Genomic DNA, 26,136 nt, shown 5'->3' on the forward strand with positions numbered 1-26,136 from the left:
TAAGCCTGCAGCCCTCACTTTGAAGAATGCTGAGAACTAGTAGTGGTTTAGTTACCTGTTTTCTCTTGAGTATTATGGACAAGGCTTTCGATTCGCTTGCCTGTTAGAAAAGCCCAGATTTGTGTGGTCTCCACCTGTACAGGCCTCATACTGACTCTTCTATTTTTGCAAGAAGAAGCAGGGAGAAGTCAGCAAGGCAGCCAGCGCTGACAGCACGACTGAGGGCACGCCCGCTGATGGCTTCACTGTGCTCTCCACTAAGAGCCTCTTCCTTGGCCAGAAGGTAAGCAAATGTGCACCCTGGTCTGCTCGCGGGCCCTGGGATGGGTGGGTGCCTCCACCAGCAGGAAAGCTGCCTGAGGACCATTCCTGGCCTCGTGGGCTGGCAAAGACAATGGGGGCGGGGTGGCTTTAGGAAAGGACTCAGGGAGGGCCGGGCAGGGTGCTAAGGGGAGACTGGCAGATGGGGAGAGGTGATAGTGGTACAGAAGAGGGACAGCAGCTTCTTTGGGGGTCAGGACACCCTGGGCTTAGTCTGTGGAAGGAGCTGCATATATAGGATGACCTGGTCATCCTGTAGCCCTGGCCAGAAAAACAGCTGGAAGTCAAAACCGGGTCCTAGAAAGGGAAAGACTTAGCAGGCCGCCCAGGCGTTGTGGTGGGCACTGAAGGTGGAGCCTTGATCCAGCGTGCAGGACTGTTGTTAGACACACTATGCCACCTGAGGACTCCTCAAGCCAATTGTTTGTTTGTTTGTTTGTTTTAACCATGGACAATATGTTTTCAGCTGCCCCAGTGATGCAAATTTGCCAGGATGCCATGGTTTTGTAACAGATGATTCACTTTTGTTGAAAATAAAAATGATGCAAAGGCTTTTAAGACCTGAGAATGAGAGTTAATATTTCTCTGTTAGCACCAAAAAAGGAGGGTGGAGAGAGAGTGGGAATTACTTTTCTGAATTTTTGTTTATCCTACATTAAAAAAAAAAGCATGGATTTGAGCTTCCATGTAAATTGCGTTTAGTTTGAAAGTGGTAAACAACTTGGTTCTGAAGCTGCATCATTTTTAAAACCTCACTGTCAGTTTTCTTCTGCATCTCAGTGACACAGTCCTCCTGCTCACGTCATTGCAAGTGCTCCTTCTCCCCTTCCCTCTTCCTGTCACTAATTGCACTCAGGCTCTCATGATGCAATTCCTGTGGTGGACTCTGTGTTCCAGCAAATAACCATTACAGTGTACATTTTTATAACCATTATCTGTATTTTGTATGCATTTTTCAAAGGGAAAAATAAGCAGCACTAGTTGTCATCTTAAGGTCTGGGGCTTTGAAAGTTTTTGGTTAAAATATTTTTTATTTATAAAATTTCAGCTCAGCAGTGAAGGCAGCCACCTGGGTTTACTTTCACACCCTTTAACCTGTCCTTTGGGTAATATATTGAAAGTTAATGTGACCTGTCATCCAGATTGCTTTGGTTTGAGCTAAAGTGTGAAAAGGCTTTGCGATTGAGGACTAGCTCCAGTGTGCTTTAGATCCCTAATGCTGACAATCAGCCAGGACTTGGAAGCCTGTTAATCAGGTAGAATAGTTCAGCCTCTGGGGCCACCCTCTCCCTTACTCCTCACCCTTGGGTGCCCTGACCCTGGCTTCTCCCTTGCCTGTGTTCTTCTTGCGCTCTGCTGCCAGTTACCCCAAAGTCAGCCTCAAATCAGTACTTCTCACACCCCCTTGCTGGATTTCCAGAGTAGCAGTACTCAGCCATACAGATGTCCATGTGCAAATGGAGATGCCCTCTTGACCTCATCTGCTGCGTATGAGCCCTAGAAGGGAGGCATCCAAGGCTGCAGACATGTTGCTAGCTCCTCTGCAACCGAGCAGCGCCATCTCCTCCATTTTGGGTGCAGCCTGCTCTCAGGCCTCAGGACCAGGAACTACAGGCAGGAAAGTACCAGAAAGTACAAATCTAGCTAATACTGACTGCACCTTATTCAGGGTTGGGGAGGGGAAGTCCCAAAAGCTACAGAGAAGCACTGATACTCTATAGTCACTTACAGGCATGTTATCTAATGTTATTTAGGAAATAGACGAAGACAGAAGAAGTAGGCTTGACAGCAAAACTAATATGACTGTTTGATATCTTGACTTTTGGAAAGAGAGCCTGAAAGGATTGATTGAGCTGGAGCCCAGTAACATGGTCAGCTGTGAGAGAAGGGGCTGAGTGCAGAGCCAGAAAGAACGCCTGCCTTCTTTCCATATCACACAGTCAGGTGTGAGTGGTGAGAACAGAACTCCAAGCTACCACGAGACTGCGCCTCGCTTCCAGCTTAATGACCCAAGATGAGCTACCCCCAAATCCAGCCCTGCAGGTGCCCTTTAGCAGAGTAAACTGTGTCTCCCCAAAAGTGGTGTCACAGAATAATCTCAAGTCAGCCTGGGCACCCTGTTAGAAACTAGTGTCCTAGCAACCCTTTCTGGAACCCTGTGCCCCTGCAGCATGAGAGGGAGTATAGGTGTTCATAGTTGGGAGCGTTATTTCGAAGCAGTACTTTCTGGCCCTTTAATAGTTTTTACTGTTGGGTGAAAGTCATGGCATTTGGTGAAAAAGGGGAAAGAATGGTCCAACTGACACACAGGAATTTTTACACAAAGCACATCTTAAAATGTCATTATTACAGACATTAATTTTGACTTGGGTTTTAGGAAATGTTTCAGAAAGGTACTTCACAATGATGACTGTATGGTACCCTGTGTTCTTTGAGTCTTATTTTCTACCTGTGACAATGAAACCAGTGCTAGAATAGTGCAAGCAAGCTGAGGTCAGAAAGGTGATACTGTGCTCACTAAAGCCCTGAAAGGCATGGTTGCTAAGCTACTCGCAGGAGAAGCTGACCCAGGGCTTAGGAGCCTGGGATCTAATTGTTGGTGGTGATGTATTTCACATGCTGACATCTCAGGAGTAATCGCCCTCGTTACTCTCTGATTTTGCCCAGTGTTCACACACATTGTTGAATCGTTTTCAGAAGGAAAACAGTGCTGTGAATCTGAATCGACTAAATATGTTTGCTTTGTGGTTCAGTGGAGATTCTCAGCTTCTTTTCAGAGATTTAAAAAGCTTTATGTCCAAAAATAGTACTTCTGCTGTGTATTTCTATAAATCTGTGTCAATGGTAGTAAGTGATGTAGGCTTCCTGGAAGAGTCAGTATTATTTGAAGCAGTTGGGAAGGCAGTGTTAGGAGGAATGTGCCTCCTCAACTATCAGGATTGCAACCGTAGCCCTGTAGGCTGCTAGAGACAAGGGTAGGTACCATGGGTTTTCCTTCCTCAGATCCAGACACCCTAGTCCCAGGGTCTGGGAAACAGCTAGGAGGGAGGGAGCTCTTGAACCAGGAATGAGGAAGAAAGGCCCACCATGCCCTTCCTCTCTGCGGCTGGTGATTGGCTTCTGAGGCAGTTTAGGATGCTGATGAAGCCGTGCTCCTGGTCCTCCAGCGGTGCCCGTAGGGGTCCTTATCTTTGTGTGGCACATTCTAGCCTGAAACCCACCAGATGCCACCGCCAGACCTGAGGCCTCTGGGGGAATCAGGAAGGGGATGCGTGGAGGCTGAGCTGCATAGCACAGAGGAAGGAGCCTCTTCACTCTAGAGGCCAGGGCAGGCGTGGGCCCTGGAGCAGGCCACAAGGGAGCACATGGTGATCCATGAGGAGGTGGAGAACCTTGCCTCTCCATCCTCCTTAGTTGAAGTGGACTCTTGGGACAGGAAAAGAGTTGCATTTTATGTGGTGGGCACAGGGAAAGAAGTCTTCCTTGTCCATTGTGAGGGAATGAGAGAGATGAAGCTTGGACAGTGATAGGCTAGACTCAACAAGACACTTGGATAATCTTTAATAATCACTTTTATTTCCTAAAATTGAATTTCTGATCACATACGTTAAAAAAAAGAGAAAGGGTTGTACTATTTCCTGTGGCCAAGGAGGTCATGTCAAGGCAGCCCAGATGTCCATCCAGTAGCCCCAAGCCACCAGCTCCTTCCTTATCATGGGCAGGCTGCCTCCCGACCTGCTCTCAGTGGTGGGTGCCACCTTCCCTTCCGGGACAGCCAGGTTAGCTTTGAGCCACCTCAGGTCCCAGCCAGGCCAAGGGCCCAGTTCCTGAGCTCTGGCCTTTCCGTTAGCCCTGCTTTAAGGGAAGCAGTTTGTTCATTTCATCTCAGAGTTGTGTCTGGATGTTTGACATTGAATTCCAGCTCTGTCTGGGGGCCTCCAGAAACCTGAGCCCTGTCTTAGGCATTGGATGGCCCTCCGGCAGGAGGCAACCCATTCTCTGCCTTCAAGGAGCTTACACCCTAACAAGTTCACATCAGGAGTAGGCAACAAGGGTTACCTGGGCATAACCCATCTAGGGGAGACTGGGTGCTGTAGACGTCAGAGTCTGGCTCCAGCAAGCCCACTGACATGAGCCTCATCACGTCCTAGTGGTGGAAGCGATCTTAAAGGACACTTGGCTCAGACCTCTTCCCCCAGCCCTGCAGCCAAGTGGGACCCCCTTTCTGCTCTGTGACTGGCAGTGCTCTTTGTTCACTCTCTCCAGTGGCCAACAGTCTTCACACATATTTTAAATTCACCATTCTGCGGTTTAAAACTTATTTTTCATCTTTCCCAATGTTAAGACAAGGAAGTAGTAACCTTATTCACATACTGAAATCATGAATGAGCCTCCTCCCTTCCAGAAAATCAGACTAAACTTGGGAATTTTCACAGATCTCCAGAAATCTGGTTTCCCAGCCCACAGATACCCCTGCCCTGCCAGTGCTTCAGACAGCTGTGCTCCCCGTAGGCTGGGAGGCCCAGGTGGATTTGACCCTGGGGGCGCCTGGGACCTCCTAGGACTGGGCTTCAATCCTGGACCTGCCAGGCCTCTTGACGTGTGTCTTCTGCACAGCGGGGGCCGTTTCAGGCATGTGTGTACACAGCCTCCGCTCATCGTCCTCCGGCCCAGGGGGGCGTCTGTCCTTGTTCAGGATCAGATGGTCAGATCGCTGTTGGCTTCTGCCCCCTGGTCCAGCCCGCTCAAGCCAAGATGATTGCCCGTTTGTCCTTCCGAAGTGCCTCAGGCAGTTTGTCCTCCCCCTTCCCATTTCTCTCCCAAACACACAAACACAGACCACCCCACCCCCAGCGTGTGCTTTATAGCCCTCTATAATTGTACATTTTTAATAGCAATACTGTTCTGTGGCTCAGCCCCTCACCCTGAGGACTCCTGCCGAGCCTGGTACCCAGCAGAGCATAGTTGGGAAATCAAGACTTGGATGTGAGTGAGAGCGAAACTGCGCTTGGTTAGCCGGGGCTTCTCCATGCTGGTGGCAGTGGCTCCCTGGCATGCAGGATTCTGTGCTTCCAAGAGTGGGGCTGCTTCTGCTCAGAGGGAAGGTGGTGAGCCCAGAGGGAACTGGGAATTCTGCTTGCAGCCGCTCCTTCACTCCAGTAAGGCCATGAAGCCCCACAGTTTCCCCAGAAAGCCCTAAAGAGCAGGGGCAGTTCTCCCCAGGTGGAGGCAGAGACAGTCTACCAGGGTCTCCCTGGCTAGTTGAATCAGAGCCCATGGAAATAGCTAATTTTCCGTTGAGGCATTTCTAAATACACATCCAGAAGCATCTATACAATTGGAAGAAAAAAAAAAAACAGTATGAATTTTAAAGATTTAAACATGTATGGTTTTTAAACAAACAAAAAAAGGAATCTCCTAGATGTCTTTAAAGTGTATTCGTCCATAACACCAAGTGGAGTGCTCTTTTCCCTTTTTTTCTCCCTTCCTTTCCTCCCCCAACAGTCTCCTGCTCACACGGCTTTTATTTTTGGTGGGGAGCAGGGAATATTGGCTTAATATGAGTTTTTATAAATAGCATTTGCTTGAAGTCATCTGCAATACTTACATGATACCATAATCAAACCCTTTACCCTGTCCTGAACCGTGAACCTTCACTTGCCTTACTCTGAGACTCTGCCCCACCCATTGTGTGCCTACCCACACCCCTTCCCCCTGAGCACAGCCATTAGCACCCTCGCCCTGATGCTGTCTCTTATGTGCCTGTCCTGGCACCAGGGCCTGTGCTTCTGAGAGCTTCCCTGTGTGAGGTCACCCTGGTGGGCTTCCTTCAGCTTCAGGAATGCAGGTGGCCCCTGATCACCCTGCAATGCCGGGAACTCTACCCCAGAGAGTCCAAGTGGAGACAGCTTGTGCCTCTTCTCTCTTGGAGCCCTAGCTAAAAGTGAGGCCCACCACTTTGTGGCAGGGCCTAGCCAGAGTCCTTCCCCGGCCATAAGACCAAATTCATTGCCACAACTTTTAGTCTAAGCAGGTCCATTTTTTGAGAATCTGCTGATTGCTTCTGGGAATCAGAAATGTGGGTTTATATGTCTACTGCTTATAGAATGTCAGGGTTTTTGTTTGGTTTTGTTATCAACAAAATGTTTGGCCCCAGAAATCAGTGACTTGGAGCTCGGGTGCCAAGAGCTTCCCGGCTGAGTGTCTGCACACAGCCCTTTCCTGGGGGTGGGCACCTGGACAGAGTGCCTGCCCTGCTGGGCCCTGCGGGTGTGGTCAGCTCCCCCAGCCGGGATTGCAGTTGGTCTTGGTCAGCGGCTCCTCTGGGCATTGCTCCCTGCTGCAGCTGGTAGGAGTTTCTGTCACCGAAGCACAGCCATCTTCCCTGAGAGAGTGTGAGTGCTTAGCTGCAGGTGCTTGGACCGAAGAGCAGGAAGGGGATCCTGAGCCAGCTAAGTCCCCCTGCCCCTCTCACAGTCAGTCTAGAACTCAGGATTCCCCTCAGACTGAGGGTTCCTGTGGCATCAGAATAACAGTGGGGAGGGAGTACATTCAGTGGCTCTTTACAAAGACTCACGTGGGAGGGTACTCATAAAACTCACTCAAGGAAAATGCTCTACCGTTGGGCCTCAGGGTAGCCTCACCAACAAGGTGAACACCGTTTAAAAGACACACTGCCTTGCTGGAGAACTGCTGTGTCTCTTCCTGGCTTTGGCCAGAACATCAGCATTACATGACTTGACAGGCACGTAAAATTAGATGTTACTAAGTAACAGACCATTCTTGCTCCTTGCCACTCCTGAGCAGGGCACAGGAGCCTGCTAGCCAGTAGTCACAGGGATGAGGACAGCCTAAAAGACCCTTGGAAGAGAATGGCAGAACTACTAGGGATTTGCCCAAACCAGCTAGGACTTCTGCACCATCCCAGTGCACAAAGAAGAGGACAGTTACATATACCACCCCACCTTACCCCAGCAATGAGTAACTTGACTCTGGGTCCTGACAGCTGCTGTACCTGGGCCCCCAGATCACAAGTTCTTTGAAAGGAAAGTGGATCTACCAGCCTGATATGGCTTATGCCTCCCTTTGGCCCCAGGCATCACCAAACAGGTTCTGGACCCTCAGACTAGCTTGCTTCTTTTTAGCATCCCAAATGGCATTTGAGTCTTTTGTTTGAAATGGATTCGTTTTAGCCAGTGACTCCCTCTTCCCCTTTGTGCCCAGTGCACCTGGAGTGTCCACTGCCCTTCATCTGTATCCCAAGGCTCACGTCTCTGTGACTTCCCAGCTGTCCTGTTATTTCCCACCTCATGCTTTTCTTTTCAGCTGAACCTTATTCACAGTGAAATCAGTAATTTAGCCGGCTTTGAGGTGGAGGCCATAATCAATCCTACCAATGCTGACATTGACCTTAAAGATGACCTAGGTAATTGGGGATGGGGTTTGGCACCATCAGCTGTCAGATGAAAAGTTATGGAACCCAGAATTTAGGCTCTTCATCTTCTCAAACTTAGATGGTCAAACCAAATTCCCAAAACCAAGATTAATGTTTGAGGGTAGACATTGTCTACTTATTCCAAGCCATTCCAAGTGGGAATGATCTGATCATGTTTTATTAAGCCCAATTGGCTTCTTTCCCCTTGATTATAAATATATTGCCATCTGAATTCTCTTCCATAATGATCATACTGACTGCTGGTTACTTGGGGGGGATTTTTTAAAACTGTGTTTGTTTTTTATTTTTTTAGAACTGAAAAATCTCAGGTAACTACAAAATGATAGTTTCTCCATTTAAGCCTTAATGAGAAATGACAAAGCATGAAAGCACTTGAGAAGGGAGACAATTAAGTTGCATCAGTATACTATTAACTTGTCTTTAATCCACCAGCAAATTGGTTTCCCCCAAATTTACCACCTACTGTCACTTCGACTTTTTCTACAACTGAAAACAGTATATGACTGAGTGCCACCTTCATGAATTATTTGGCTTGAGTATGATATTAAAAACAAGGGTACTATCTCTTTCCGAGTGAGTTCTTCCAGAGGAAAATTGCCCCAGAGCCATGGCATCTCCCTGTACAGGAGAGTGGATGGGTCAGGGCAAGCTGAGAGGTACCCCTCGGGTGTCCCACTCTGTGGCCTCACCTTTGCAGAGAGGAACTGTCAGCTCAGGGTACAGTGAAGGCTCCTGTCTTCACAGCTGTGAGCCTTTTGGGGAAACAGGCTAGCAGGTGCCCACCAAGGACGCTTTGTGTCTGACGCTGACTTAGGTATGTTTTGTGTACCTTTAGCTCCCATCTTGGGCCGCCTTTGTTAAGATGGCAGATTTCCTTACCGGGAAATGCTCATGCCAGAGCCCAGGGCCAACCCACACAAACTCGCGTACAGTACTGTGCTAAAGACATGAGAGCTGGGACTCAAAAATGCTGTGCTTGAACTTGTTTTCCAGCTGCTTTAAACAGATACTTTCTTTAAAAAAAAAAAAAAGCCCACAAGCTAGAAAAAGCAAGGATCCTATGTATCCGTAGTGTATTTTATATGTAAAATACGTAAAAATAAGATTGATTACAGTAAGAGGGAGGCCGGAAAAATATTTTTACATGTTGAAGGGGAAAAATAAAGGCATTCCTCTGTGCACACCTATACTGTTTTCTCAGTTTTCAAGAGATGTCCCTTGAAGGTAGACAGAATGATGAACGTCACAGGAATGAAAATCAGACCCTTAAAAGGTGACTGCTGCTGATAAAATGGAGAAACTTGTTGTTTTGGTTCGCCTGATAGTCCACATTTTTTAAAAACAGATGCCATGTTTTAGTAGCCTTCTCAGTGGGGTGCCAGTCACAGACTTTTGCGAAGTGAAATGGGGCATTCGTTGTTTTGTTATTTCTTTTAACCTTTGGAAATGATCTCATGTGCGTGTTTCTCTTTTTTTGGACTTGTCATTCAAATGTTTAATTTAAACATGTCACGTTTGATATTCCTCCTCCTCTCCTCACCCCCATCCACATGTGCGCACACTTCGCGGACTGATTGCCCTTTTGGCTCATATGTTGGAATCGACCAGGTAGGCCAGCCCTGCCATTGGGGCCTTAGTAAATGTGCCTGTGCGTGGGTCTCGGTCCAACACAGTTGATATACATTTGTTTACCTGTTATAGTTGCAAGTTGTACAGGCTGACATTGCCTCGATCGACAGTGATGCTGTCGTTCACCCGACAAACACTGACTTCTACACCGGTGGTGAAGTAGGTAATGCCTAGCTGGGTGCTGCCGAGTGTGTGTGTGCATGGTCAGTCGGCCGCCGCAGACAGCTTGATCCTTTGACAGCTATGCAGGGCTGCATTCATTTCACACTTCCAGCTGTCCTGACCTGACGCAGGTCTCCTGTCCCCGGGTTGTGAATGCGAGAAATACAGCTGACTGTCAGCCAGGTTGCATCGTCTGCTCACAAATGGGCACACTTCTGGTTTGGAAACGGGTTCAGCAACATCGTTTCTTCACTCGCTTCCTGAGGCACAGCTTTGTTGGAGACTGGGTTCACACGTAATTTGAGCTGCAAGGGGGATACAGCCCGATGGGCTGAGTGGCATCCAAGTGCCCCCCATGGACCAGACACACAGGAATGCCTGTGCACGGGCCTGTGTCAGAAGCATGCTCATTGCTGAAAATGGCCTTCAAGCCTTAGGCGCACAATGGGGGAATTTACAAACACTCTTCCACACTTGGGTTTTCAGACCTTATGTGCATGAAAGCCACGTCATTCTGATGTGGTGTTCCTAGACCGCTCTTGAGCAACACCCTCCTAGACCCGGATCTCCTTCCTCTCCCCGGCAGCTGACACTTAGGGTCAGTTGGCGTCTGGTGCTGAGCAGCTGAGGGTGGGGTGAGGCAGAGAGAGCGTGTGGGGTGCCAGCCACTGTGACTGCAGACCTGCTGCATGAGCATGGATAGTGCCCTGCCTTAAGAACGTGTTGAGGGGCTTATATGACGAGGCATCCAGGTGTGATGGCAAAAAAGGCACAGGTTTGGAGCCAGGTAGAAGGGTCCTAAATCCTGACCTTACCATTTACTGGCTGTGGGGCCTGGGCAAGTCACCTAACTCCTCAATGCCTTGGTTTCCCTATCTGTAAAATAGTGATGATGAGAATTATGTGTAAGCAAAGCACCCTGTTTCATGCCTGGCTCATGATAGGTGCTTACTATATGGTCTTGCTCTCAGGTGCATATATGATTTTTACAGTAGGTGATCCCAAGAGCAGCGTTCTGAGTGTAGATTCAAACACCAGCTTCCAAAGAGAATGGGTACGTTTCTAGTGAGGGCAAAAGTGAAGTCATCCTGAAGGATGAGGCTATTGGGATTCGAGTGAGTGTCCCAGACACTGGAAGCGCAACAGCTTAACAATCTGTAGCTGTCCAGCTCTGTTCAGTGTCACTCACAAAGCCCGCTGTTCACTGCCTGCCCCAGCCACTGTAATTTGGGATAATTGCTCTCCTGGGCATTTTGGATTTTGGACAAGGATAGAAAGACAAACTGGACGGAAAGTCAGGATTCGCCAAGCCTGCCAGGCCCAAATGAAATCAGGCTGTAGGCAATTAAAATAAACTCCCCTTTCCCAAGATTTTGGAGGAGTTTAAGAGCTCCTAAGTCAGGCAGCTTGAGAGAAAGATACTTTCTTTCTTAACCAAGTGGAAACTTGATGGGAGGGAAGTACTTGTTTGGAGGAAAATAAATAAATGAACAGCTAAAGTCTAATCTTTCAGCCAGGAGAGACTAAGGCCTAGGTTTATCCTGCCATCCAGAACTTTGGGTGAAATGGAAATTTTGAAACTTGCTGGGCAAAAGAATCTCACCCAGCTCAGGGAGAGGAAGAAAGGGCCAGCCTGCTGCGGCTGTGGAAGTGTTTCCCCAGGATTCGGCACACCTGGAGGCTTTGAGGCTGGCGGGGACCAGCTAGGGTAACATGCAGAGCCAACTGCCCCCCGCAGAAGAGCCCAGTCCTTCCTAAACTGTGAATGGAACTGGTCTCCTTAGAATAATAACAGTGCTAGTGCTTTTCTCTCTGACATGCTTGCCCTTAACCCACTCATGTGCACAGGGTAGACATGAGTAGCCTCCATGACACGTAAGTAGTCCGGGTCTGAGAGCTCGGCCAAGGGTACGTGGCACATCACTCATGGACACTGTCACAGCAGGTCCAGACAACCTCACTGGCCAGGGAGGAAAGACTGTGCCAGGAGCAGAACCCAGGTCTTCCAAAGCCCACCTCGGTGCTTTTTCTGAGTGAACCATTCCAAACTAGTACGGAACCCTGATCTCTTACAATACCAAAACAATGATCAACCGATTTACACATGGCCTCAATTGGTTCCAGCTCCCACTTTGATGTGTGAGAGGGGAAAAGAGGAAGCGAGGATGTAATCACTTTACTTCTCATATTTGGTGTGAATTCCTGAGTCCTGAGACTGCTGGAAGAAGGAATGCGAGTGCAGGAATGCTTAGCCCCAGTGATTAACTTTTACCCATCAAAAGTTCTTTCTAACAGTGAAATAGACCACAGGCTGAGCCTGACATTTGTCCAAGCCTAAATTTTCGCTTAGGCTGTTTTGAACACTGATACTTATGCCTGCTTTCTAAGCATGAAATAATGTTCTTGTTCTCATGGGAGTAACACATGTTTATGCTTGGGGGCAAATAAGCCAATTGCTTTATGATTAACCCTGAAGTTAAGCCTAAAAAGCAAGAGTCTTACATTAAGAGTGATGACAATACAGTTGAAATGGGCCTGTTTCTTGTTAAAAAGTACACGTGTGTCTACATGAACATGTGCATACATGTGTGTGTGTAGGAGTCAAGTCCTGACCGGGTTGATTGCCTGCAATCTAGGGTTCAATTTTTAAGTTTGGGAAATGCATTAAGTGTAATTTAACGTGCAAATTTCACTTCTAATTAAAGCAAGATTTAATTATAAGTAAAAATTTTAAAGTAAACACTCTTCCTAAGATAAAACACCTTTGATTATAAGTCAGCCCATTTTCTTAATATTTTCTATTTCAGAAAGAGTTGGCAGTACTAACACAACACTGATGTTACTTTACCTTCCAAATTTCCCATTTCTCCTAAAGAGTAGATAGGATAGAGAATGTGACCCTGAAATAGTCCTGCCTGGAGCATGTTTGTATCCATCCCTCAAGCTGGAGGGTGGGTGAGGAGGGAAGTCCAGACCAGTATAGCTTGGGCAGCAGCATTTGGGGATCCAGCAGGTTCAGACTTGAGATTCATTTTCCTCAGTTTGCGTGGATATTTCAGGTGAACCTGTAATTGGGCCTCCCTCACCTGGGTTGTAGCCTCAAACTCTCCACTTCCTGGTGGGTGGAGTTGAGCCAGGAGGCTCAAGCCTGCTCCCTTAAGCCCATTTGGCCACTGTCTCTGTTGCTGAACTTTGTTAGAAACACACAGAGGCCGCCACTGCTGCAGGTAAAACCCTCTGGACAGCTCTGCCATTTAAAGCCTACCTCACTGCTTTCCAAGACAGGTGAAGGCTTGCAGGCAGTCTGGGCTAATGAGGAGGGATGCTGGATCCTACCTCAGGGATCCCAAGTTAATCTCTTTCTGAAAGCTGGGCCTTCTCTTAGCTGAGAGCTCCTTGTGGGTGATGGCCTGCTGCTCACGTTCATTCAGGCCCCAGGCTTTCTGGAGTAGGGTGGCTTACAGGCAGTGCCTGCTGTTAGCCCTGGTGCCATCTTAGTTGTGACAGTGCCCAGGCCGTCTGCTTTTCCTTCTAGACACTTCCTGGGGTTAGTTCACCCCTCCAGAACAACATGCAAATGAGGCAGGTTTCTCTAAGATAATCAGACCTGGTCATTCCAGAGTGAATCCAAAGAGAATCTGGGCTGGTGCATCCCAGGGCACCCTGACTGACCCATACCAGAATGTGCCAGGGGCACCCTGAATTTTCCAAGACAGATGGTGAATCTTAAGGGGAGTATTTTATCCTCTTGTGAAGAATGTACTTTAAAATGTGCACAACTGAGGAAGCAGAGCTTACGGAAGACTGAGACCCTATTCTGGCCAAACCTAAAAGGATGATTTTGATTGCTGCTCACTGTGCCACATGAGACATTTATCCCACAGACCTTATCGGTGTTGGTAATCTTATTGGGAACTTGGCTTTCATAGCAGGAATTGATTACTTAGCAAATACCCTAATTCAAGAAGTGCTTCCTGCCTCTATTTGATTTTGGGGTTTTTTTTGTTTTTTTGTTTTTTAAATCTGGTCCTGAACGGTTAGTCATCCTTCTTTAAGCATACAAATTCATCTTTAAGCTCTGTTTCTGATGTTGTTCTCCTTTACCTAAAACGATTCTGAATCATTAGTGTGATTAAGGAAATACTGTCTGAGGCCATTTTTTTTTTTTTTTTTTTTTGTATTCACATATGACACCAAAGCTGCAAAATAGGAACTAAGCATGGTAATAATGCTGGCCCAAAGGTGGCCAAATCTGAATGCTTTCTTCCGGGCCTGAGGCCAAGAGGAGAGCTAGCTGCCTGATGGAAGTGTGGTATGCTTCTTCTAAAACCTCCTTATTTGGGGGTTCTCCCCAGAGACAGAGAAGAAAATCCAGGGGGAGGCATCAGCCTTGGAAGCCAGCACCATCTGGTTTCTCACGCTGATGGAAAGCATGCAGGACAGGCGTGCTTGCAGAGAACAGGCGTCTCCCGTTTCCCTCGCCTCTCTGGCATGCCCAGGATCACCCCGAGTCACCCCCAGATAAGGGGCGGCAAAGATAGCCCAGTGACCAGCAATGCAGCGTGGTAACTGGCCGATGATGAATCTCTTCTAAACTTCACTTTTCTGACTCAGCCAAGGCTTTGTTCCTGTCTTGCAGCTGTCTGGAAATTTAGCTGGTCAGATCATTTTTAGTATGTAATCACCTGACATGTTAAGTGTCTGTGTGTGCCCCAAGATGCAAGGATGGCAATCTGACCTTGCCCTGTTCTTGTCTAGGAAACACGCTGGAGAAGAAAGGTGGCAAGGAGTTTGTGGAAGCTGTTCTGGAACTCCGGAAAAAGAATGGGCCTTTGGAAGTAGCTGGAGGTGAGGTGGGGAAGCACCGTGCTGGCCTGGGTGTGGTACATGCTACGTTGGGGAACCTGTTTTAGGGGACAACTTAGAATTTAGAGGTGCATTGGTATGTCTGAGATGGCAGCAGAAGAAAGCCAGTTAGACTTTTATCACATACAAATTGTCAGGGGAACTTAAGGGTTATGAAAATTGCCTTTCCAAGTTTTTTTCTGTATTACCTAAAATAGCTTCTAAATGTTGATGTCTAGCCCTCAAATTCTAAGCAGTTACAGAAGCCAAGTTTGGCAAATCTGAGAGCTGAGAATTATAGTGATACTGAGCCATCTGCAAAATTGGTGATGAGAGATGCAAATGAATCATTTTCATTCAGCCATCTGTGTTTTTAATGGGAGAAATATAAATATACATCTCTCATTTGCCAGTTACACCTTTCCTGATAAGAGGGGTAAGAAAATGACTTGAAATGTGATATGAGGAGAATTACCGCTAAGAACTAGAGCCAGGGCACTTCTCACTGCTGCCAGCCTGGATTTGGGAGTTTTAGGTGGACACAGGGTTTCCTGAGCACCTAGGAGTCTGAACAGTGGTTGAAGCTGGCTCACCCCACTAGCTGTGTGAGGACAGGCCACTCCCTTGCTCTCTCTGGTCTCCTGTGTTCTCTTCTTACTAGATGGTCCCCAATGAGAACAAACCTGGAAAGGCAGGTCTGCTATGGAGATCTGTAGCTGGAAAAAGGATCCTCTTCTAGGAGAGGAAAATGCTTTCATCCTAAGAATACTGTCCAATTACTTCTGTAAAAACTAACAGGATCGATTAGTCAGGGAGAAGAATAGGGCAGTAGACATGCTATTTGGGTTACTTTCCCAATAGGTTTATTCTGAACTGTGTCTGAGGGATTTATAGATACATCATAAGTAAATGCACATGAATCCACTTGAGGAAAAGGCGGTTAAAAGGCAATTAATTTAAGGCTATAAACATTCTGACACATTTCATTAAGTTAGATGGTTAAGGCTCTGCCTTCTGGGAGGGTAGGGAGAGGGTTTACTGTGACCTTGGCTAAAGTTTCTGGTGGCGATGCATTCTAAGGCCAACTTTCCGGGGGTGGGTGTTGGCATGGAGGGAGGGGACAGCATGACAAGCACTTTCCAGCTCGAGCTTCCTGGAATCACAAGGCGGCAGGCAACTGTGGCCCTCCTGGACCAGGCGGTCAGGGGCCCCAGGAAGATGTGCTAGAGCTGGAGAGTGGGCCTGGGCTTGGCACCTTGTGAGCGAGCTTTGCAGGGGGACCCAGCTCACTGCTTCTGTCTCATCTCCTCCAGCTGCTGTCAGCGCAGGCCATGGCCTGCCCGCCAAGTTTGTGATCCACTGTAACAGTCCTGTCTGGGGTGCAGACAAGTGTGAGGAGCTCCTGGAAAAGACGGTGAAGAACTGCTTGGCTCTGGCCGACGACAAGAAGCTGAAGTCCATCGCCTTTCCATCCATCGGCAGCGGCAGGTAAGGGCCCACGGCTTGTTCCCCTACGTATGTGGCCCATGCTTGCAGAGCTCTGACCGCGCATGCTCAGCTGCGGCTGCCTTCAAGCACTCGCCTTTGTTGAGGGGAACAGAAGCTCGAACTCGGGAAGAACACAGACATTAGGTAATTGTGAGGGACAGTGAAGAGATGTAGAAAGACAGGAAGCCTGAGGATAGAACCAAACTTCAGCTGTGACAGCAGATGTCATCACAGAAGGTGGCCCTTGAAGGACACTAAGACTTTGATGGGTGGGGAGGCGTGAATGCAGGGATACTGACTGGGAGAGCCCCTCGCAGGCCCAGCCCCTAGCAATGTTATAGTTCTGTCCTGAAACCTCAGCATTCTCTGGGCAAGGCCCTCTGTCCCTGACCTTTGTATTTCCAAGCACCCTCCACCTCCCCAAAACCTGCTTGCGCTACCTGTGTCTCACTGCCCTGCTAATGAGGTGGATCTGAGTGGGCAGATATGTGGGACAGAAACAGGGCTGGGCCTCCCCCACCTCCCAGCCCTGAAGTCTTCCCAGGGAGACTCATGGAGGTTGTGGGCAGCAGCACAACTGCCCCTAAGACAGACCCCCAACCACACCCTCTCCTGGGTGGTGCACCCCTAGATGCCAGCACACAGCCCATCAGGTCCCTGCCTATCAGAGCAGCCCTGTGCTCGGGCCTGCCTAACCAGCTGAGTGATGGCATGCAAGGTAACCCCCATTCTGAGTCCAACCCCTACTCTGTGAAATAGACATGATCATCCCCCTACGCAACATCTCAGGACTGCTGGGAAATTAAAGGAGCTCTCCGAAGGGAGCGTGCTTTGAGAACGCTTCCATGAGGAAGGTATGAGGGCTGCCTCTGAGGCTATGTCTCCACCCATCACATCTCCAGGGTCCTCCCTACTAAGGGTCTGAGCTGTAGGCCTCTGGAAGGCTCCCCATCTGGATGGGGCACAGAAACAAAGGGAAACTGGCCTTTAGAGCTGCCGCAGCCCAGGGCTCTGTGTCAGCAGGTGGAGAGCCTTGCAGGGTCTCTGCCGTCATTTCCTCCCAGTACCCGAGGAAGGCGGGCTGTGCAGCGGGAGCACGGGCCCCAGCACACTGATGTCCCATGACACTGCAGGCTGCACCATCCTCCTCAGAACTATTCCTTGTACGTATGGAAAGCTGCTCTTCTCAAAGCACTTCCCTTCCAAACCCACGAGGAGGATAGAGAGTGGACTTTGCTTGGGCAGGTCTTGTAATTCTGCTTCCCTGAACAGTGAGGGTCCCACAGCCCACGTGCCAGTGACAGAGCTAGTCCTGGACGGAATTCCTGTCATATCCTCCTGGGATGTCTTTTCAAGCAGAGCTTACACATTGTACCCAGAAGGCCTTACTTACAGGCAGACAGACAACATGCCCCAGGGCTTCCTGTGGGCCATGGCAGTCACACAGGACTGGCAGGACCCACCAGAGGACCTGATATGGGAAAAGATCTTCCTCTGGAGCCTCTGTCACTGCCCGTGTCCATCAAGGACAGAAGGGGCATTCTCCTGCAGTCCCTCCTGGAGGTGAGCTGTGGGCACCGCACCTCCCCTCCCTTCCCCTGCAGGTCTGGGCAGCCGAGGCCTCCCACAAAGGGTGTCCCTGCACATGAGGGCCCCTCAGCCCTCTGCCCCGTGAGAGTGGGCTCTCTTCTCGGACTTACTGGCACAAAGAAGCTGGTGTGGGGGGGCAGGACCCTGAGCAGAGGACAAGTGGAAGTGCACGCTGCCCCAGCCTTGAGTTCCTGTGCTCACTCTGCCCTGTGCTCCACTTCACCCCAAAGCACAGGGACGTCCAGAGCCGACGCGGTTGTTGTTCTGGATTGCCATCTGTGTTTCTAGGCACTGTACGTCCTCATTCTATTCTCTTCTGCCACAAGCATATGTTGAACATCATTTTAAAAGTCAGTACCATTTAAACGCATATTGAAAGCAAAGCTGACAGAGCTAGAGCTTCTAACAGCGCTTTCAGTCGGCTCTAAGAGCACCTGGCAAAGACAAGCATCTTTCATAAGGTGGTCAGCAAGCACCCAGCAGGTTGAACTTTCCCAGGAACTGTGGAGAGGTGTTACAGGTGCCTGACTCAGTCCCAGAGGCAATTCAAGACCTTTTTTTTTTTTTCCCCACAAAGTTCTTTTGGATCTGAGCATAATTAGCCTGCTTCCTGCTTCTCTCACCTTCCCATCCCCACACCTCCCATAGAAGTTCTATTCTTTGGTGCTGTGCTGCTGAGTGACCTTTGGTAAATGAATCACCCTCTCTGACCCTGACCTGTCTTATCAGCTAGTGAGACTAAGGGACTGCCCTTCCTCACAGACAGTTCTGAGGCTCAGTTAATTAGTGTTTCGGATGCACTTTGATCTACTGTGATGAAAGGTGCTTCCGAGGAGAGAAGCAATAGGAGCCTTTATTGGAGGTAATAATTTCACGCTCTTTCATATGACTATTGGGAAATTTTTAATTGAAGCGTAAAAAGTCATGCCCATAAAAGAGCATCTGTTATTACAAACTTATTTACATTTTTCACGGAGTAAAAAGTTTTAAAAAATAATCAGTTGAAAGCTTTTAAGAGGGCGGAATGCCAAAGACAAGCACATGTGCATAGCCACCCAGCCCCACATCTGTCGGGCAGACCTTGCCCCACAGAGCCGTGTAAACAGCTGCCCTCTCTTTCATGAGCAAAGAATGGGATTACACCAGAGCCGGCCAGTAAATCACAGTGGGGTTTAGGAGGGGAAATAAAACAGCTTGTTTGTGGCATCCAGTGTCTCCGGCATTAAAGTCATGTTGGAATTAAAACAATATACATGCAGACATGCTGGTAGAGAGCTGTGGGGTCACTTTCTCTCAGCTGAGGCCCGGCATCTTGCACATGTGGAGGATGACCACAGGCCTACACTCCCTTCCTCCAGCCCATCCACCCCCAAGATTGGGGGCCGATATTAAAGCCCACTGGAGGCAAATGAGACCCCGCGGTGTGACCCCAGCCTCGGGAAACCACCGCTGGCAGCTGGTGGGCGTTCTGGTCGCAGTATCTATGGATACCCCACTCCCTCCACTCTGTTTGACGTGAGGGGACGGCCCCTCTCCAGAGGGGCAGTACTTGCGTAATAGCTAGTTTGGGGCTTTGATTAAACTCTCCTTAGATTTATGAGCCTAAAAGGAGAGTGAGTTTGTTTTCTTCAAGCTACCATTTATGGGTATTCGTTGGGTCCCAGGCGCTGTGCTGAACCCTTTATGTGCCGTATCTCACAACAACCCCACAAGATGAGCAGCACTATTAATTCCACTCAAAGACAAAGAAATGGAAGCCTAGAGAGGTCAAGTCACTCACCGGAGGTCACATAGCGTGTACCAGGCAGAGCCGGTATTTGATCGGAGGCCTTTGGCTTCAGTGTTCTTGGTATCAGGCACACGGAACCCCTGCCTCCCGTCCCCTTTGGTCAGCAGACCCACCTCGGCGCATTCTGCCAGAAGATCCCCACACTGCCTGAGCACTCTCTGTGTGCGTGGTTTTAGAGAACCTTGGAAACAGCTCTTGGTATTCCCTGACCCACCCAGGCACAGCCATCAGCCTCTCTGCCCCCTCAGCATGAGCCTTAGAAGACAAATATAAAGGACAGAGACAAACTGAACTGGGAGAATTACTTATTAACCCAGAACACGTGCACCCTGGAGTGAGCGAAGGTAAGCGACCTCTGCTGGGTTGTGCTGCCCTGGCCTCTCTCCAGCTTTGGAGGTGCTGGGCCCATGACCATCCCCTTCTGAATTTTAGCTTCACCCTCTTGTAACCCACTGTCCTCAGCTCAGGACCCTGATAGCCTGGCCTTTACCTCTGCATGGAGTAGTCTCCTGCTGGGCAGTTATTCAAAGCCAGACAGAACACACGAAGGCCAGGAGCACAGTGTGAGGGAGACCTAACCCCAGCAGAGGAAGGGCCACATGGGGTGATAGACATTTTACCTGTGTCCCCCAAGCTGCCAAGATGTCCTGCCCTATCGGTCTCCCAAACAGCCAAGGCAATTAGACAGGTGGCCTGGTCCAGCAAGAAAACCAGAGTCCACCTAGAATCCACTTTTATCTGTATTTAACCTTCAGGGTCAGGCTACTAGTCTTTCTCCTCCAGAAAATCCCCCTGGGCTTTCCAACCCTTAGGACACAGCCTCACCCCCACAGGACTCTTCGGGTCCCTGATTGGCTCCTCCACACAGCCCCTGGCCTGGAGTCCTGTGTGCCTGCCTTGCCCAGTCCCGGAGGCTGAGCTCACCAAGAACAGGGATGCTTGGCGATGCCCTATGTGAGGAGGGGCTCAGCACAGCTGGCGGAAGTAAACACTCCTCTGTGCTGTGGCCCTGTGAACCCAAATCTCTGCCGTCCAGTGGGACAGTGGACACAAGCAACCAATGTGTACAGCCCCAGCCATCACTGAGCAGGTGACCCAGGAAGGTACCAGGCAGAGGTAGCTCATGGAGTCCCCTTGCAACAGCCATGGAAACTGAGGTCTAAGAACTTGGGAAAGGCTGTTGCAGACACAACTGGAGTGACTTCAGGGGAAGCTCAGACACCTTCTTAATCTGGTCAAGGCAATAAAAAAGGTCAGAGTGTAAGATAAACTCCGTGTGGGGTGGGAAGCACTTTGCCTCAAAGGAACTTAAGACACTGGGCATAAGCACAGCCGGCAAGGTGAGGGGCCGAATGGGAATATAAGGAGCACCCATCTCTCAGGGGAGGCAGCATCTGCATCACCACCACTGTCGTCACCACCACGTGGTACCCATTTTCCAGTAGAGGAAAACATCCGTGCCCAAGGGCAACTACGATTCAAACTGACATTTGACTGGCGTGCAGAAGCCCTTATCCGCCCTTGCTCTATTGCATCTTGAGGAGCTGGCCTCTGGTCTCCTCCAGAAGGCAGAGACAGTACAGCAGTAGAACAGAGTGACTGTCACAGAGGCAGTAAGCCTGAGATGGGGAAGGCAGGCACAAACACCTGGCTAAGCAGGGATGGCCATGTAGAGGGGCTGTGGTTATTCAACCAACAAAAGAACCCAGCCAAGAAGCCAAAAGATAAGTGAGACACACAGCCCTCCTCACGCTGGTCAGTACTGCACTAGGCGGCCCTGCTTGAGCCCCTGCCGTGCTGCAGCACACCTGCAGTCATGGCCCACGGCCTCCAAGAGAACTGGACATCGCAGACCCAGGCAGCAGTGCTCTGGGCCTGATGCCGGCTCAGTCGGCACAGGGAAACAGCAAAGGCAGCAGCAGTCACCCAGTCCCAGTTATCATGGGGTCTGGCAGGCCATTTTCCACTGTGTGAGCCTTTAGAAAGACCCTTCGAGACCACCCACTTTATAGATGATGCTATAGATTGAGGGCTGTCTGTGCAGTATCTTGTTCAATACACACAGCCTCCCCAGGTAATAAATACTTGATTACCTACCCCATTTCACCAGGTGGGGAAACAAGGCACAGAGACAGGGCCCAGACTCAAATCCCTCGTGGCTCCAGGCCACTGCGTGCGCCACAGCTGCCCCTGTCTTGAGGGTGCAGGGCCCTGCATGTGAAGCACTCCTGTGAAAATATCCACTTATACATTCCATTTTGTTACAAATCCTTATAAACTGTGCCTACTAGAAAACATTCTTGGGCCCCACCTGAAAATGTCAGAGAAGCCGTCGCCTCCTCCATTCCTTCCTGGTGGCCTGCAGGGTCCAGGGTGGCCACAGTCCCATGGCTGGGTCTCTTCTTTAGGCTGTGACTGCCTCAGACAGAGGGATGAGTTTGTCAACAAGAGGTTTTCCTGAAAACAAATCATATTCACACTCACCCAACAGCAACCTTGAAGGACAAGGCGAGATCTACCTGTGCCCCCCTAACGGTAGGGCATGCAGGAGTGGGCACTGCAGGCCCCTGCCTTTCTTCCCACTTGCAGGTTCTTAACCTTTGGGCCCACCCTATGAGCCCAGATTATAAAGTCCACGCTGACTGCATGTAGAACAGGGGTTCTCAAAGCGTGGTCCCCAGGCTCACCTCATCAGGTTTCCTGGGTGGAGCCCGGCAGCCTGCATTTTGGCTGGTCCTCCGTAATCCTGACGGAGGCTAAAGTTGAGAACTGTTGATGTAGAGGAACAGGAACTAATGTCCCTTTGGTCAGAGTCGTACATCCCTTTTCAACGGTCCAAGGCAGAGGAATAGAAAGCTGTGGGAGAAGGTCTGTGTCAGAACGTGCTGGGCACAGGCGGAGCGGCCTACTGTGGATGCTCCAGGGAGGCCCCGCAGCTGTGCCCTGTGTCTCTGCACCGCACCACCTCTCCCCTGGCTCAGGCAGAGCGGCCACAGGGTGGTATACGTGCAGCTAATGAAGAAGCCCTGCCCAGGGCCGGCTCAGGCTGGGCAAACACCGGAGGAGATGGGCTGTGACCATCAGGCCACACAGGGGACTGCTGGCTCCTCAGAGACGTTCCACAGGCCCTCACCTCGGCCCAGCTCACCTGTGCAGGTGCGAGGTAGAGACGCATCGGAGGGCATCCTTAGTGGGGGAGCTTGGAGCTGGCGGAGTGTGGTCTTGGGCTTCCAGTGCAGAGGTAACACCTCCCAGTTCTGCTCAGGCTCCACCTAGCCAGGTCGTGTCCACAGGCCAAGCTCTGCCTGGATCAGAAGCCTTGGAGTTTCCTTAGCGTGAGCACCGGCTGTTTCCAGTGGTGGGCCGGGCTCCGCTGTGCTGCCACAGCCTCCCGTGTTCCCCACTCCTGCCTGTCTGCCCATGCCGCCGCCTCCTCGGGATTTCCTCACCAGGAACAAAACAAGTGGGATCGTTGTAATGGATGTATTTACAGCAGGAAAATAGACATTTGCTCTTTGTGAGATGCTTAAAATGGGCCCTTATTTGGGTGACCCTGTGCCTGCACACTCTCCCCCAAAGCTAGCCTGGTCTCTCTTTCAGGAGTAGGATTGGGTGGAGGAAGGGTAGCCCCTATAGGGATGTGAGCTGGGTGCCCCAAAACACACTCACCAGAGAGAGGCCCTCAAAACAGAAGGTCGGGTTTACTTCCTGCAGCACTTTCCAGCATGTGTCTTGTTCTGGGCAGCATAGCCTCTGTGCTCGTTGACTCCTGTGAAAGTAGTCAAGGCAGCCGAGCCAGGTGTTGTGAGAACAGCTTCTTCCCAGACTGAGCCTGCAGGCCCCGAGTAGGGATGGGTGCAAGGGGTGTCACCTGCCATGTGGGGTCCCCACCCTCCCCGCTTCCAGCACAGCCGTTCCTCCTGCACTGTCCCCGCCACCCTCCGTCCCAGCCCACCTTTTGGTCACCCCAACTCTCCTGGTGGGTGGAGCCCCCGGGGTCTCCTCAGGAGGAAGCCACCTGTCTGGCAGCACTGTGCTGGCCGGAACACCTCTGCAGCTCTTTCTCAGCCTCTGACGCTGGTCTGGCCCGTGGGCTCGTGTGTGCTGGCTGCCTGGCAGGAGACTTGTGCTCAGGGCGGGGGTGTTGGGTGGGGCAACTGTATGTGAGGGAGCCTCTACTCGGGGTCACACCCTAATACTGCCCATAGGCTCCTCTGCACGGGCTGGGAACAGGCCTAGCGCGACGCCCTTGTCTGCTAAAAAAAGCATCCAGGAGTTGCTAGGGGCCCATTGTCAAGCTGGGTGAAGCCCTTTTTGATCAAAAACAAGTCACAAGAATGGTTTTCTCCTTGGCTCTGAAAAGCTCTGAGCACTGACAATAGAATAAGTGCAACCCTCCAAAAGAAACCGCTAAGGCAGTTCACAGCTCAGGGTACTTAGTGAGTGAGTCTAGGAGAAACCCCCCCGCACCTACACAGTGAAAACCTCTCACCTGGCAGCAGGTACCGCCTCCAAAGGAAAGTCCCGGCTGAAACTGACAGGTTAGCCCAGCACTTTAGACTCCACCAGACCCGTGGGCTCAGGGCAGACTGAACTGTAGATCTGCAGATGAACAAAGAAGCCCCCATGGAAACCAGCCCCTCACGCTGACCCTCAGTATCCTGAACCGTAAACTGGGGTCAGTAGGGATTTGAATCCAGGGCCATTGGCTCTAAAGCCCACGTTGTTTCCCCCAGGCAAGTTGCCACATTCCTGCCACAGTCCTCCTGGGTCGCCTGGGTGCTGCACCTGCAGTGTGGACCGGGAGCAGCCTGGGCACACACGCAGCAGCCTGCCTGTCTTCCTAATCCTGTTTTCAGATGCTTGCCTGAGTTCTGAGCCCCTGCCTCCAAAATTGCCATGTGACGTTTGCTGTAAATGGAATTGAGTTCACCCCAGTTTGGCTTGGAGACTGGGATACTGTCCCTTGAGGTGAAGAGCCTGCTTGTCCCAGAGTTGTTCCCCAGCGCGCAGCTCCCCAACACCTGGGCCTGTGAGGTGTCCAAGCTGGTGTGTGCTGGGAGGTGGATTCCTGATGCCCATGACATCTGAAGGCCAGTGGGAAGGATATAACCCTCTACTTGCATGGAGAAGCTCCAGCCTCCAGCCATGCTTCCTGGGGAAGCTCCAGCCTCCGGCCGTCCCCGAGGCTGAGACCCCCGGGGAGACTTTGGGAGCCTGGGCTGTGTCTCGAGCCCTGTGCTAGTCCCGGTGATGTTGGGAAGAGAACTGTGGGCACTTACACTGCCTGTTGGAGACTGTACACATCCCACAGGCTGCGAGACACAGACCCTGTGGCCTTGCTGGCACGCCCCCGTCAGAGCATAGCACGTTCTCCTGCGGGTTGTAGTTCTCTGTCTACTTGTCCTTTCCCTGCCTGGTGGCACTGGGCTGTCTCACGCCCGTGTATTAGCAGCCAGAAGTCGAGTACCACTCACGGACCCTGACCCAGCACGAGACCGCCACAGCACAGAGGGCCTCGAGGGGCTCCTGGAGGGAGGAGGCGGCCGGGGAGGGTGGCCCTGTGACCGCCATGGCCCCCCTAGTTGCTGAGCCGTTGTTCTCTCTCCTGCAGGAACGGTTTTCCGAAGCAGACAGCAGCTCAGCTGATCCTGAAAGCCATCTCCAGTTACTTTGTGTCGACAATGTCCTCTTCCATCAAAACAGTGTATTTTGTGCTTTTTGACAGCGAGAGTATAGGCATCTATGTGCAGGAGATGGCCAAGCTGGACGCCAGCTAGGCTGAGGGGCTGCAGAATCAGCCAGCCCCGTGCCCCCGCCTCCAGTCTGAAAGAAAGAAAAGAAAAAAAACCCCTTCCACTCCTAGTAGGAGTCGGGAACCCTTCATTTTTGTCAGTTTTGCTCATCTAGGGAAAATAAGGTTTTGGTTTCCAGTTTAATTGTGTTCGACCTTCTAAAATGTTTTTACGTTAGCACTGATAGTTGACATTACTGTTGTTAAGCACTGTGTTCCAGACCGTGTCTGACTTTAGTGTAACCTAGGAGATTTTATAGTTTTATTTTAATGAAATCCTGCCTGACGCAGAGCAGCGGGGAGAGCAGTGTCTTCTACGTGGGGCAGAGTCCGGGAAGCCCATTTTGTAACCGTGTGTTGTGGTGCTTTATTGTACACCCAGTGGCGTTCTTTTTACTATAATGTTCCTTTTTTCCCCTCAAGAAGAAAAATCATGAATTTGCAGCAGACTTAATTTTTGTTTACTTTTTGTCTTAATGATGGATTTGAAAATGAAAGATTTAAAAGGCAGAACAGAATTTGTTGTCCTTAATTATATTTGCAATTTGGAGTTTGTGTGAATTGATTTAGTAAAATGTTAAACTGTTGTGACTGGTGTGTTCTAAGTTATTGCACCCTTGAGTCCTAAGTCAGTTTCTCTTGTCACAGGATGGGGGAGCTTGGGTGGGGCAGCCCAACCCCAGGAAGCACCATGGTGGCCAGTGCACCCCTGGGATGGAGAGAGCATCTTCGGGCCCTGATAGCTTCTCTAAGGGGAGTTCATATGAAGTCTCTCCTTTCATCCTTGTGACACTTGGGCAAGTGTGTGATCCCCGTTTCATGGATGAAGAGGCAGATGTTCCAGAAGCCATGCGGGTGGCCAGTGGCAGGCTGCTACTCCAGCCCGGATCTCTCGGCTCTGAGCCCGGGTCTCTCCTGCCATGTCCCCCCTCCCAGTGATCTCTCTGGCTCATGGCTGGACCCAGAGCCCCTGGGCCACTTGCCAGATGGAGATACAGAAGCCCTGAGCCCTCTGCTGGGGCTGTGTTGGGCCTATTGTTCCTATAGGATGGGATCCCTGTT

General features: G+C 50.3%; 2 protein-coding genes across 24 annotated transcripts in view; one reads left to right on the plus strand and one right to left on the minus strand.

Annotated features, from left to right (window-relative positions):
- LOC130853131 (core histone macro-H2A.1) overlaps positions 1 to 25,661 on the plus strand; it is an 87,233-nt gene extending 61,572 nt beyond the window's left edge. For 2 of the 5 annotated variants that reach the window (XM_057734382.1, XM_057734391.1), the window contains exons 5-9: positions 173 to 283; positions 7,648 to 7,747; positions 14,327 to 14,416; positions 15,727 to 15,901; positions 24,895 to 25,661. In XM_057734382.1, coding sequence (XP_057590365.1) covers positions 173 to 283; positions 7,648 to 7,747; positions 14,327 to 14,416; positions 15,727 to 15,901; positions 24,895 to 25,060 — 642 coding nt within the window. In that variant the 3' untranslated portion in view covers positions 25,061 to 25,661. Of the gene's footprint in view, positions 1 to 172; positions 284 to 7,647; positions 7,748 to 9,478; positions 9,570 to 14,326; positions 14,417 to 15,726; positions 15,902 to 24,894 lie in introns of all 5 variants that reach the window. The other 3 variants (XM_057734410.1, XM_057734401.1, XM_057734420.1) reach the window with 3 other exon arrangements.
- The window catches only part of LOC130853148 (uncharacterized), a 242,615-nt gene continuing 220,400 nt past the window's right edge, over positions 3,922 to 26,136 (minus strand). For 6 of the 19 annotated variants that reach the window (XM_057734490.1, XM_057734499.1, XM_057734434.1 and 3 more), the window contains 5 exons: positions 23,773 to 23,882; positions 23,236 to 23,392; positions 22,950 to 23,112; positions 21,968 to 22,136; positions 15,881 to 21,737 (listed from right to left, as the gene is read on the minus strand). In XM_057734490.1, coding sequence (XP_057590473.1) covers positions 21,972 to 22,136; positions 22,950 to 23,112; positions 23,236 to 23,392; positions 23,773 to 23,882 — 595 coding nt within the window. In that variant the 3' untranslated portion in view covers positions 15,881 to 21,737; positions 21,968 to 21,971. Of the gene's footprint in view, positions 5,652 to 15,880; positions 21,738 to 21,967; positions 22,137 to 22,160; positions 24,901 to 26,136 lie in introns of those variants that run through there. The other 13 variants (XR_009053685.1, XR_009053686.1, XR_009053679.1 and 10 more) reach the window with 12 other exon arrangements.

This window comes from Hippopotamus amphibius, chromosome 1 (assembly GCF_030028045.1).
Source record: "Hippopotamus amphibius kiboko isolate mHipAmp2 chromosome 1, mHipAmp2.hap2, whole genome shotgun sequence".
Classification (NCBI taxonomy): domain Eukaryota; kingdom Metazoa; phylum Chordata; class Mammalia; order Artiodactyla; family Hippopotamidae; genus Hippopotamus; species Hippopotamus amphibius.